Source organism: Elaeis guineensis, chromosome 4, assembly GCF_000442705.2.
Source record: "Elaeis guineensis isolate ETL-2024a chromosome 4, EG11, whole genome shotgun sequence".
NCBI classification, from domain to species: domain Eukaryota; kingdom Viridiplantae; phylum Streptophyta; class Magnoliopsida; order Arecales; family Arecaceae; genus Elaeis; species Elaeis guineensis.
The window spans coordinates 24910537-24922976 of NC_025996.2; the positions used below are offsets into that span (position 1 = coordinate 24910537).

General features: G+C 40.2%; 1 protein-coding gene across 2 annotated transcripts; it reads right to left on the reverse strand.

Annotated features, from left to right (window-relative positions):
- Positions 1-5378: 5378 nt before the first annotated feature.
- LOC105043297 (homeobox protein BEL1 homolog) lies at positions 5379-10103 on the reverse strand. Of its 2 annotated transcripts, none has more exons than XM_010920791.4 (5): positions 9277-10103; positions 8267-9037; positions 7131-7513; positions 6533-6593; positions 5379-6327 (listed from the first exon to the last, which is right to left on the reverse strand). In XM_010920791.4, the coding sequence occupies exons 2-5, from the start codon at positions 8996-8998 to the stop codon at positions 5704-5706; spliced, it is 1800 nt and encodes a 599-aa protein (XP_010919093.1). In that variant the 5' UTR covers positions 8999-9037; positions 9277-10103; the 3' UTR covers positions 5379-5703. The 2 variants fall into 2 exon arrangements, with proteins under 2 accessions (XP_010919093.1, XP_010919091.1); XM_010920789.4 differs by having other exon boundaries at positions 9271-10103.
- Positions 10104-12440: the final 2337 nt, after the last annotated feature.

The window sequence follows — 12440 nt, forward strand, 5'->3', positions numbered from 1 at the left end:
AATAAAAAGCCAGATACTCTTATCCCCACTACCCCCTCCCTCTTCCTTCAAAAAAAAAAGAAAAAGAAAAGGGCCATATGCAGCCCCAGTCCATTCCATGGGCCAACACCTGGATTAGATGAAAGCAAGGAGAACTGGTCCTGCCAGGCTGAGTGTGGGGACCAGTACAAACGTACAAGGGATCGTATTGAGTGAAATTGAAACTAAGTTCGTGAGGCCGAGTGCCGGGGGCTTCTTCGAACGTGACGGGCATTGCACGTACGGTAGCAGAGACACGTGCCATGAGGGACTTGCCCGTTCCATGTGTAGTCATATGTAGCTAATTATAATATGTCAAACTTTGAACTTGTCCCTTCACCCTAGGTACCGGGACCGGCTCCACGTTCATACTTTCGTTAAACTCTTCATTGGAAGCCAACGTTGCTAGAAACAAAAATGTGCCATGCTCAGAGATTTTCAACTCTCCGTTCTATAGCCACGCATCTCTCTCTCTCTCTCTCTCTCTCTCACACACACACACACACACACAAACACACGCACGCACGCACTCTTTATTTTGCCTTGACGCCTCCGGCAAGAGCAGTGGCACTTGTTTGTCTCATTCTAAATGTCTAGAGTACATTTATTAAGAAATTAGTAACTATTATAGGGGCCATCAGAATGATCATAAAATAAAAGAGTAACAACATTATTATCTGAATAAGTGTTTAATCAATAAAAAATTACTTTTACTGGTGTAGCACTAACATTTTTTATGGAAGGAAAATTGATTAAAAATTTGATTCTTGAAAATATTATTTAATTTAAGAAAACAATGTAAATGCAAGATGACAACCATTATATTCAATACATATATAATTACATTTACAATGAAACAATGTCTGCTATTTTTGGGTAATTTATACATGTGTGTTATTTAGATTTCTTTTATAAATATGTATAGTATAATAGATTCTTGGATGCTATTGTGTTAATCCAATCCAGACTTGATGGATTCGACTAGTAGAATGAGGTTTGGGTTAGATGAGATCTAGGTGTAGATTGAATTACATATCTAAGGACCGGTTTGCTTTCTAGGAGAGCACCATCGTTTGAAAAGTTCAATTCATTTCATGCCCGCAAAATAATTTACTCAAAAGTGTAAAAAAATATTCGTACGCTAAGTACAATACACACATACACATGCAAAGTATGGATTCAATCTGGATCTAGATTGGATGGACGTTCATGAAATGAAACCTATAATCTAACATGTACAAATATTGGATTGTTTTTAGATGGGATCAATTTTTGAAAAACCTGAATTTCAATCTAAAACATTACATGTATCTATTTTCAGATCCATTCCTAATCCATATACTTAGATCAGGTCTAAATAGGGCTAGGCTATGGTGCTATGTGAGTTTTAATGATAATCCTAGCCTATACTCGAAACAATTATAATTATTGTTATAATATTATAGTGGCCTTATTTTAGCTCATGCTTCATTTTTCATGGCCCAACATTTTATTTATAGAACTCTGTTTGCCTACTCTTACTCTAACTCAATGATATTGCCCGTTTGTCCACCACCATCGAGGGGGCAATGGCAGTGGCTTGGCCTTCTTGCCACGCTCAAGTCCTCTAGAAGTTCGCATGGACCCAGCCACTCGGGCTTGGACATCGGTGAATAGTTGGGAAACTTCTTCCATGCTATAAGAATGATCGATGGTCACCAACAAAGAGGAATGGCTGTTTGACGCGAATGATCCTACCAGCTGCCTTTTAAAAGAAAAAAAAAAAAAAAACTTGATTCTCACCTTGACCTTGCCCGCCACAAATGGTTTTAGGAAACAATAGACGCCAGGTGGGTAAATTTTTGTTAATAATCAAAAGAAAGTACAGGTGCTTCACTATTTATAGTTATACCCAACAAATTGACTACTATCTTGGATATGCTGCTGTACAAATGCAACTCGAATAATATGACCATTGTGTCGGGTACTCCAACAAAACATCTACTATGTGGAAACAAGATAACTGTATCTTTTGAACTAGATTTACATGTCACATGACCCGCACCTATGGATGAAATTAACATAACAACACTTTTGTTCCATCCTAAATTTGGCATTATTGGTTATTTGATGAAGTTATCATGTTCCATCTCGTGAAATTTGTGAATGGATTTTCGTTTTTAATAAATAGATCAGCTAATAACTTGCAAAATACCAAATGTTGCTTTTGAAGATCGATCATTATGATCTAGGGAGATTACTGAATTTAATGTAAATCATTTTGGCCACTACATAAAGGATAGACAGGGTGTAGGAGCAAGATCAGCTACATCTAGAAGCCGAATCATGAGCTAAACTTCTAAATGTCATAATTTGGTTATATGACCTGTTAAAAAAAAAAATCGAACTATTTTTTGAGATCTACAATATGATGCTGCCCTATTAATGGGGCAACGCCCTCAGCAATCAAGTCCAAATTCCTTTATTTATGGTCTAAAATGGGCCAATCAAATCAAAAAAATTTCTTTCGGATAAGATTTTGATCGAATATGCCTTCTAATTCGAGAAGAATAAAATGAAAAAACAAAAAGTAAATTGATATAAAAATTGAGATTTATCTCCTGAAAAGTTTTAGATTTTTTTATATTATTTTTGCTAGACATATCTATTTTAGATAAAAAATTTCTACTAGAACGAGAAAGTTCAATCCGATCTGAATTATTCAAGGGCATAAGCTTATCTAGAAATTAGAAAGAGGAATCGGATCTGAATTATATAAGGATAAGTCTCGCTATTATAAATAAAGTATATATATCTTATTTTTAATCAATAAAATAAAAAAAAAAGATTTGACCACTATTTTCAAAAATTTTCTCTATTTTTATCTTTGTTTTTAAGATTTGACTTGAGTAGATTGAAGAAAATCTTCTTTCTCTCTATCGTATCACATTGATTTCATCAAGCAAATATGAGATTTTTTTTTTACAACAAGGAGTGGTATATTTCTAATGGTAGATGGCCATAAAAAAGCCTTTGGAGTTTGTTATAATATCAAGGTGATTTGTCATACTCAGTTCAGCAGCTTTTGTTTCGGATTTGTGGGATTATGACTATTTGAATTAAAGATTGCAAGAAGATGTTATTAGGACAAGTAAAAAAACCATTATGTGAGATTCAAAATATTAGTTTTCAAAGTACTTTTACAACTTTTGAATAAAAATATATTTTTTAAAAAATAAATATTTGATAGTATTGTAAAAGTAGTGCTTTAGGAAGAGAATGAAAAAAAATGCTCTTAGAAAAAGCTAAAAAGCCTAGTTTCTGGTTTTAATTTCCTTTCTTAATTTATAAAGTAGAAGCAACAACAAACATTGTCCTTTAATGTAACTAATCTTACTAGGGCAAGTGCTAGAGCTAATCTTAATGTAACTAATCTTCATCCTTTCGCCTCTCTCTGTCACCGTCCACCTACCTTTATTAAATCTCAACGGATAATTGGCAAAAGGCAGAAAGATCCAACCCTTCTCACTTGTCGGAGGACTGGAGCTGGGCGACAGGCCATGTTGCTGGAAGTTAGAAGCATTATAGGGCAAACTAGCAAAGGCTCCCATCCTACTCTACTCTCTATCTCTCTCTCACGACCTTACAAATATGATAACTAGAAGTATACATTTTACATTAACACCCCTAAAAAAATTTATATTCATTTTTTTTTTATTGAAAGAGCTATAATTTTATATAGTTTTTCAAGTGTATTAACACATAAGTTGTTTCATACTTAAAATATTTTTTTTATTATCACTATTAGTCAAAATTCTAATAGGAGAAATGCAAAAACAAGATGATTTCAGAGATGGTTTATAATAGTAATTTTTGAAGAGTAAATATATAATAAGCTATTTTGGTAAGGACAGATATGCAAAGAAACCTATTTAGTTTTGTTAAACTTTACCTTCTAGAAAAGAATGTTTTGCATGATGACTCATAATTTGTAATTTTCCTTCAGTATCATACAAGAATCATCAAAGAATTTTCAGACTTTTATCAAGAGAACTATACTAATAGAATCAAACTCGTACACTCTCAACCCCTTATCTCTCAAGGCAGCAAACATGTAATTACTTTACCTTTTAATTATCTTCAAAAGTTTCAGTGATAATAGCATAAAAACAATATTGGAAGCTAGAGGGCTCCTAATGAGGCTATATCTCTAGCCTCCAAGAAAGCTATTCAAAATGCAAATCTTCATGACATGCATAGTCAAACCTGTTAATTCATCTTCCAATTGCATTTCCCATTCATTTTAGATGTCTTATTGAACATGTTCTTTCAATTAAAGAGAATTAAATTGTCATTTGTCCCTTCTAGATATTAGTGGTTTTGCGTGCTTATACAATCATGCTATCTCATATTTTAATAATATAGTCATCATTTTGCTAATAAATGTGCTAAATCAACCAACCCTCGTAAATGCATAGAACAAACATTGTAAAATTAGCATATGAAAGATTTATAATAATAGTAATAACACAATAGCCGCAACAATTGGAGTAATAAGAATGTAATGTTAAAATCAACCCAAAAGCTTAAATTAGTAGATGGATCATGGATGGACATCTAAGAAGGAATATGGATTTGAAACCACAATCATTTAAGCTAATAGGTGGATGCGGGCCCATGAATGTAAGCACCACTAAAATATTTTTTCTATCCAATGCAAGATTATGAGAATTATCTCAAAATATAAAAGTGAAAAGAAATGATTCTTCAAATGTTGCCTTGAGCACAATAGATATATATATATATATGTATGTATGTATGTATGTATGTATGTATGTACATGAAGTATTTGCAAGAGGGCATAGAATTCAAAGATGGTTTCACATTCTTCCTGAACAATTACAGACTTTGAAGTAACACTTGCATATCCTCAATAGTATTTTCACATGAAACACACAAGCACTTATCACATTTATCTTTGAGGATTTTTTTATTCTAATCCATATATTATTAGATATTAATTTCCTTATCTTATTAATGGCCTAAAATGAGATGAAGTTCAAGACTTGCCGCACAAAAAGATTTGCAAGATCTTCCTTTTTACATTCTTTTAACGTTTTCTCATTCTTGTCTTTTTCTATTGGATGGCTGGTGTCCTCTTGTCGGTGTAACATTTTATCACCTAATAAATCGTTTGACTATCTTAACACTATACCCAAACATTATTAGTCTTGTCAATAAGATTTGTAGAATCTCATAGATGATTAATATAAGATTTTAGCATGTTTTTAAAGCAGTCCATTGCCCTTGTCCTTCTCTTTCCATAATTTGAGGAGACGAAGAAGGAAGGGGAAAAGGAAGGAAAGGAGGAAGGAGGCAGATTTACCCGAAAAGCTGAGGAAGTTAATTCCATGTACTGCAGCATTGGAAGAACTGTGTGTATCTAAGGACTACTCAACAGAACCGTATATGTATACTGCACCAAATAATGACAGCATATCTGCCGAATTGATGCCACAACATTGTCCATATGCCACCTTCTACTGAGGACCTAAACTTATGGTATAGGACACATCTACCTATTTTATCCTACCTGCCCAAAATAATATACCAACCCAGTATGCCATATCCCACTTCCGTTAGCATGTCCCTGTCCTGATCAACCTCTCCCCGATGAGACAGACCATCCCCCTCACCATTTTTTCTCTACCCAGCCAAGTCATGCAGCAGCTGAGCTCCCATCAGGTTTCTATAGGGAAGGTTCTGAGTCTCCCCATCTAATATAGAGAACTGACCCGGTTGGCAGTCCTCCATCTGCGCTCTGGAGAAGAACAGAGAGTGCTGAGAGGCCGGCGAGAACGACAGGCTCATGCCCCCTTCATTGTGCTGCTGCAAACCCAGAGTTAGCGAGACACCGTCTCCAAAGTTCTGGTTGCTGCACTCACCATAGGATGTGAAGTCCAAGACCATCGCGCCGATGGGGACCGGGTGGTGTTGCCGAGGGTAGTGGTAGGAACTCTTGCTGTTTGTGGGCTCCCTTCCGTCAGCACGGTGGTGGCTGCTGTTGACGATGGAGGAGAGGGAGTCTGAATAGTTGAGGAGCTCCCCTGGTGCGGGCTTTTGGTCCTCGACATGCAGCTGCAGGGAGCTAGAATTAGGGTTAGGGTTTCGGTTTGAATGTATCTCGCCAGGCCGGTTGTCCTCCTCCTCCTCCTCCTCCTCCTCCTCTTGGGCGGTCTGTTTGTCTTTCTCCTTTATTTCTTCCAAGTACATTTCTTCCACCATTGGTTTCCATAGCCTAACCCGTGCGTTTATGAACCAGTTAGAAACCTGTAGTGGAAACCAAGCAGCCGGTTCACATATTTATTTCAGAAATTCTTCGACGGTATTGGATCTTGGATGAATTGGGAACAAGAAGACACGGCTACCATACATGTATCAATATATGGAATAATAAATAAACAAATAAGATGGTGGGTTTCAAAGTTGGAGGATAGGTTAATCATCGAAAATGATGCGAGAAATGTTGACGCACCTGACTTCTGGAGAGTCCAGTTTGCCGAGCTAATATATGCTTATCAACGTCGCTGGGGTACCTGCAGTCAAGTGTAATTTATAAGCCCAAGGGCGATACTAGCTAGAGGTTTAGGCAACTGATAGCTAGGTTTTTGTTTTCTCCTCACCGACAAGGTCGTTACTTGTTACTTTCGATATAAAACAAGGAATATGCAGGAAAAATTTTAATCCAAGTAATGTTTGATGAAGCATCAATCGATAAACAGAAATGCCACCTGACACCTGCTGTAATAGGCTAAAAGATAGAAGCTAGGGAATGCACTGAGATAAATATCTTACATCGAAACTGTGATAATAATTAATTCTTTATAGAGCTTATATCGACAACTATCTTGCCCTAAAACCAGCATACTTGGACTACTACATGGTTAACGTAGACTGTAGCTTTAGATCGATGTGTTCTTGGGAGAAGATACACGATCTCGTATGTCCTTCCAGAACATGTGAAATTTTTAAAGTAGTAAAAAGAATAGTAAAAAGATTAACGAATGCAAGCAATGGATAACTATTTTCTTCTTTTGTATTACTTGTGCGTGTATCAGAGGAGAGAGATTTACGGGTGGAGAAAATGCTCGAAGAGCCATGCTCGAAGGATCGAGACGGAGCACTCCGGGAGGCCCCGCTGGGGCCGCCATGGACAGCTCTCCATCGTTCCGACCTGCTGAAATGCTTTCTGCTGTCGGAGGCACTGGTCGAGCAGCTTGAGCCTTGGGGTCTCACCTCTGGTCGTCCCTGGTGCAACCGGGTCCTTCTCTCCCATAGCTTTCTTTGTTGCCTGGATCTGACCCACTATCCCATCCTTGAGACAGCGGAAGTGCTTCGACATGGCCTTTGATGCCAGCATCGAGTAAACCGTAGCTGCCCCTTCCCCGGCCACAGCCTCAAATGACGAGACAACAGCCCTCATTTGCTCGCAATATTTCTTGTACCTCCTATCCACCTGATGTAGTGAAACAAAAAAGAGCAAAAAAGGAACAATACTTCTTTGATGATGTTAATATTGGTGTCAAACAAGAAGAGGAAGAGGAAGAAATAACAGTGTGGAGCTTCTTCTGGATTCAGTATGGGAACCATGAAATTCGGCCTAATGACGTACTGCGACTTTTTTGTTTTGTAGCAGTGGAGCTTTTTCATCAAATGTTTCGTACTCGGATGCTTTTGGAGTACGCCTTTGATTTTGTCAGTAAATTATAACAAATTGTAACATGAAACGAGTAAATAAATGGTTTCGAGGTAGTAAAAAAAAAAAAAAAAAAGGAATCCGGTGGGTTCCATTCAATGGAGAGGAGGCGGTACTGGTAGGGCTACTTAGACGACCAAGGGAAAAGAAAAGAGGTTTCTAAAAGTAAATGGAATGCCCCGAAATAGCAATCTGTCCCTGCTCTGACGCAGTACACCATCAATGGTACTTCGCCAGCCCCCCATAATTGAACCCAAATTCAAGTTTCCGAACAAATCAACTCCTACCCCTGATAATACTTCAGACCACTCCCTCTCCCTCTCCCTCTCTCGGACTCACCAAGATGTGGTCTTCTTAATTTTTTCCGCTAATCAATCATGTATCCAGTTATGTTACAGTCTTTACTCCTAGCTACGAATAATAATATCAAGGAAGGTGTGTCGTTCAGTATTAATTATAGTTTCAAGTGTGTTAACCAAGGCGGAAGAGATAAGCGAAGACAAAGTAGCTCACCTCTTCTAGCATTGACAAAAGCTTAGCCTTCCTCTTTTTTAGCTCAAGAACGTCAGAAGAGTAGAGGGATTGATTACGGGAAGCGCCGGAAGAAGACCCTCCTTCCTCCCATTGGTTTGCCTTACAGGACTTCTGCTTCGAGGAGTTGTCGGCCCCACCTAGACTACAAAACTCGTTGAGCAGTTCGCGAGCTGGAATCAAGAACTTGAAGCTCTTTATCTGTCGTGGTTGCTGATAGAATTGTTGGAAAAACCTCCTGTCTTGAAGTAAATCTGTGGATTTTGGGAACAATTCGTCTCTTGAATTGGTGGGTAGGTGCTGCTGAAGGATGGGCTGTTCCATTCCGGCGATAGACTCGGAGGGCTCGGGGTTGCACAGGGACAGGGACAGCCCCCGGATCGGTTGTTGGTTCGAACCATTCGGGAATAGGCACCTCAGCGAGGAATCTTCAACCAGCATCCGATTCGGATGCTGCCATGAATTCATCGTCGTCGTTGTCGCCGCAGTCTCAGCCGGCGTGACCATAAGATTCTCGTTGGATGATGGGCAGATTAACCCTCCAGCCTTGGGGATGAAGCCTCTCCCCAGCATCTCCATCCCGGCCTGAAGGCTGTACAGCTCCTGGTTGGACTCGAAGCTCTGGATATTGGAGTTGCTAGTGGAAGAGAAATCGACGTAGCCGAAAGCTGGAGAGATTTGAGTCCCTGGCTTCTCTTGTTGGCGGTGCGCCATCTTGTGCTCCAGGAATTAAAATAAACCCTCCCTGGTAACCTACAACAGTAATTGGTATCAAATCACACCCTCAAACATTGATTCCCAAAACTAAAGCGACTATATTAGAAGATAAGATTCAAAACCTTCAAAACAAGCAATCAACAGATCGATGTGAAGAAAGAAAACAACCAGATTAATTGTCATATGCCATATTTTTCCGAGTATTAGATATAAATGATACAAGGCGATCTAGGTTCTATAGTCCAAGAGAGGAATCGAGGTAGGCCAACCTTTACCGGTTTTGGAAGAGCAGATGGACCGTGCTATCTCCGAAGAAGATAGTATCAGGACCCGGAACCCAGGGGCTTGCGGAGACGATGAGTCAAAGACCTTCTCAAGGGTGCACTACTAGAAGAGTTAGTGCTTCCAAAGGCAGGCTAAAAGTAAACAAACCGTCCCTTCCCCCCCATCAAAACTTTTGTGCCGTCCATAAACAACTCCTTAAGAAGATAGAAGTTAGAAGGAAACGAAAGAGATAAATTAAAGAAAAAGATATCACGAGCAAGTAGAGCAGGACCGTTTACAGGATCCTCGTCCTTTCATTGGGACAAACCTACCAGCCGCCGCATGGCCTTTATTTTTCCCTTCACCTTTCTTCTACTCCCTCTCTCTCTCTCACACACACAGACATGTAGTTCTTGTTGGCCTATAAGTTGGGTCTATGAGATGGACCCCCTTCTCTCCTCCCTTTTGGTAGGCCTTGGCTCCCTTCCTCCGTCCCTCTCCCTGTCTCTCATAAATAGCTGCAGCACTTTAATTATTGTTTCCTTTCCTCGGAGGAAGAAAGAGTGACCAGATCTCGGATTTGCACGAACGCCAAATGCTCCAATTAAAGTTGGGTTTTTTCCCTCCCCTTTCCAGCTTCCACCCACTACTTCAGATGGCCTTCTGTTTGGTCCTGCATCCTCTGTTCAGAAGAAAACAGACATGGATTGGGCCTTTGAGGATCGGCGTCACTTCTCCCACTGAAAAGCAAAAGAAAGCTAGGGAGAGAAATTTAAGATAAAGAGAGAGGGTGCAGTAGGAGTAAAACAGTGGAATAGATGAGCCTGGAAAATATTCCGATAATTGGGTCTGGCGCCGACCCAAGGGGGTGTGGTCCTCCATCCCCAACAAATTCCAATTGAAAAGCCTATTACAATGGGGACCAGACAGCATGGGACCGCATCATTTTTTTCCCCCTTATGCTATTAAAATTATTTCACTCCTTGGTGGTGCCCTCACGCTTTCTACACCACCTCCCTTCCACTTTAATTTTACCTTAATCCCATCATTGGCACCGCTCGCTTTCGTCGGGTGGACGTCATCATAGCGTCTTAATAGTCGTCCTTCTTTGGACTAAATGTAGCTTTAGCAACGGCATTAGAAATAAGGTTAACAGTGGAACAAGGAAAGGGGAGAGGTATGAGCGTGGGTTCGTTAAAATGCCACGGATTGCACCTTTTGTTAATGGGTCTCCATGTCCTTTCTTCTGAGCGTAGGCTTATGAGTGGTGGGCATTTGTGGTAGTTACACTCCATGCGTGATGCGTACTACGCACGTCTGGCTGACCCACTCCCTTCGGCTTGGTCTCTTAGTACTTCAATTATTTTGGTTGGGAATTAGAAAAGTCACGGCAATAATTGTGGAGATATGCCCAATAGAAATCATGATTACATGATATTTTTAGAGGGCGGGGGCATGTATATATGTTTACATGATTAAAACAGCTAGCAAAATAGGTCATTGACCGACAAAGGATGAAAGTAAATGGGTTTTTGTTGCCCAAGAAAAGATTGATCAGGAAATATGGATTGGTTGGACAGAAAAGATTGATCAGGAAATATGGATTGGTTGGACAGAAGAAGATTGGGTTTAGGTGTTGGATGTCACACCTAGAGAGCTTTTTTATGATTTCCACCAAGTTTGTTGAATTTCACATGTGCTAGTTTTGCTGCTAGTCACTTACATGAGAGAGAGAGAGAGAAGGATTGCATTATACAAAAGTAAATTGAAAAGAGCTAGTCTTCCTCTTCCATCGAAGTCCTTACCTCCTCTATCCTTCATGTTGAATTGCTTGTCACATATGTGAAGATACGCGAACTTTTCGGTGGAAAAGGAGTGATTCCAAGAGATTGGGATAATATAACAACACATAGGACGTGCTTACTGATGCCGATTGGTTGGTATGGAAGGTAAGTCAGGAGGAGGATGATATCAGATTAATAAGGAGCATAAGAAATAAAATAGTACTAAAAAGCTTGTGCTAAATTAAAGAAAGAAGAGTACAAACCACACAGGAGAGCAGGAGGACACCATGCTTGGTGCGATGGCATTTCCCCCGTTAGTTGGAGAGCTTGCAACAGCAGCGGTCCGCCTGTCACGCGAGTGACTGTTGGAATAGGCTTACCGGGTGGATGCAGTGCCATTGGAGGTGACGCGCCAACTGTGGGATCCATTCCCTCCCCCAGATTCTCTAATCCCTCCCACCTGCCCTGCCGAGGAGTAGATCCGCTGTTGATACCTACCGTCAGGACAGCCAAATCTACCACATAATCGCCTGTCCTGTGGTGTAGTGTACGTGGGACCCACCTTAGAACACGTGAGCATCGCATGGCTGCGTGGCACCTGATTGGATACAGCTGTCCCATTGTACCAGCATAGGGTCCAGAGCCCAGAGACACTTGGAGGGCCCGCGATGGGGCCCAAAGGTGACGGTATCGATGCTGATCGGTTTTGTCTTCGGACGGGATTCCATCCGGCATTTAGGAGGCCTGGTGACCTGCGATTTTAACTCATGCTATCGCCTAGCAAGCGCAAGCAACGTTCTACCATCAAAAAATAAAATTAAAAAAATAGTTTTAAAAAAAAAAACTTCAAACATCGTTCGCCGGCGGGGCAAACCAGTGAGCCGAAAGTCGAACCCTGTGTTCCATTCTTTAAAAAAAAAAAAGAAAGGAAAAAAAAGCCGAACCCTGTGTCCATTGTTTCGCCGGCATGGCACCTGATGAATGGTTCAGTTTCCTGTGAATCACGTCGATTCCCTCCTTGCAAGGTCGACAGGGAACGGAGTCAAGGTCATCTCCAGTTTCCGACGTTAATTAGTCTTTCAATTATAGTACTACGAAGATCGTGATCGAAGACAAAACGTCTGTAGTTCAAAACCAAACTAAAGAAGACCTTGACTTAGGAATGATCGGTGTCTCTGAGCGTGCAGCATAGCATATCGCTGGAGAACGGGGCCGTGATTGCGGTATAAATTTAGGTAGCCGATGCATCATCCATCTTGAGTACAGAAAGCTCTTCTTCAGCACCGTAATATATCATGTATTATGTTGCTATCAACTCCAACATCTGAGATTGGATAGCCGAGGTGATGAAGTAACGTGCAAGTGGCTCTGAAACTCTAACTCGAAGATCT

Excerpts from the sequence above, each read along its gene's own strand:
- LOC105043297 (XM_010920791.4), bottom strand. The coding sequence starts at position 8,998 with ATGGCGCACCGCCAACAAGAGAAGCCAGGGACTCAAATCTCTCCAGCT. Across the intron at positions 7,514-8,266 it reads TTTTGTCAATGCTAGAAGAG|GTGGATAGGAGGTACAAGAA; the intron begins GTGAGCTACTTT and ends TCACTACATCAG. Across the intron at positions 6,328-6,532 it reads CTGGACTCTCCAGAAGTCAG|GTTTCTAACTGGTTCATAAA; the intron begins GTGCGTCAACAT and ends TTTCCACTACAG.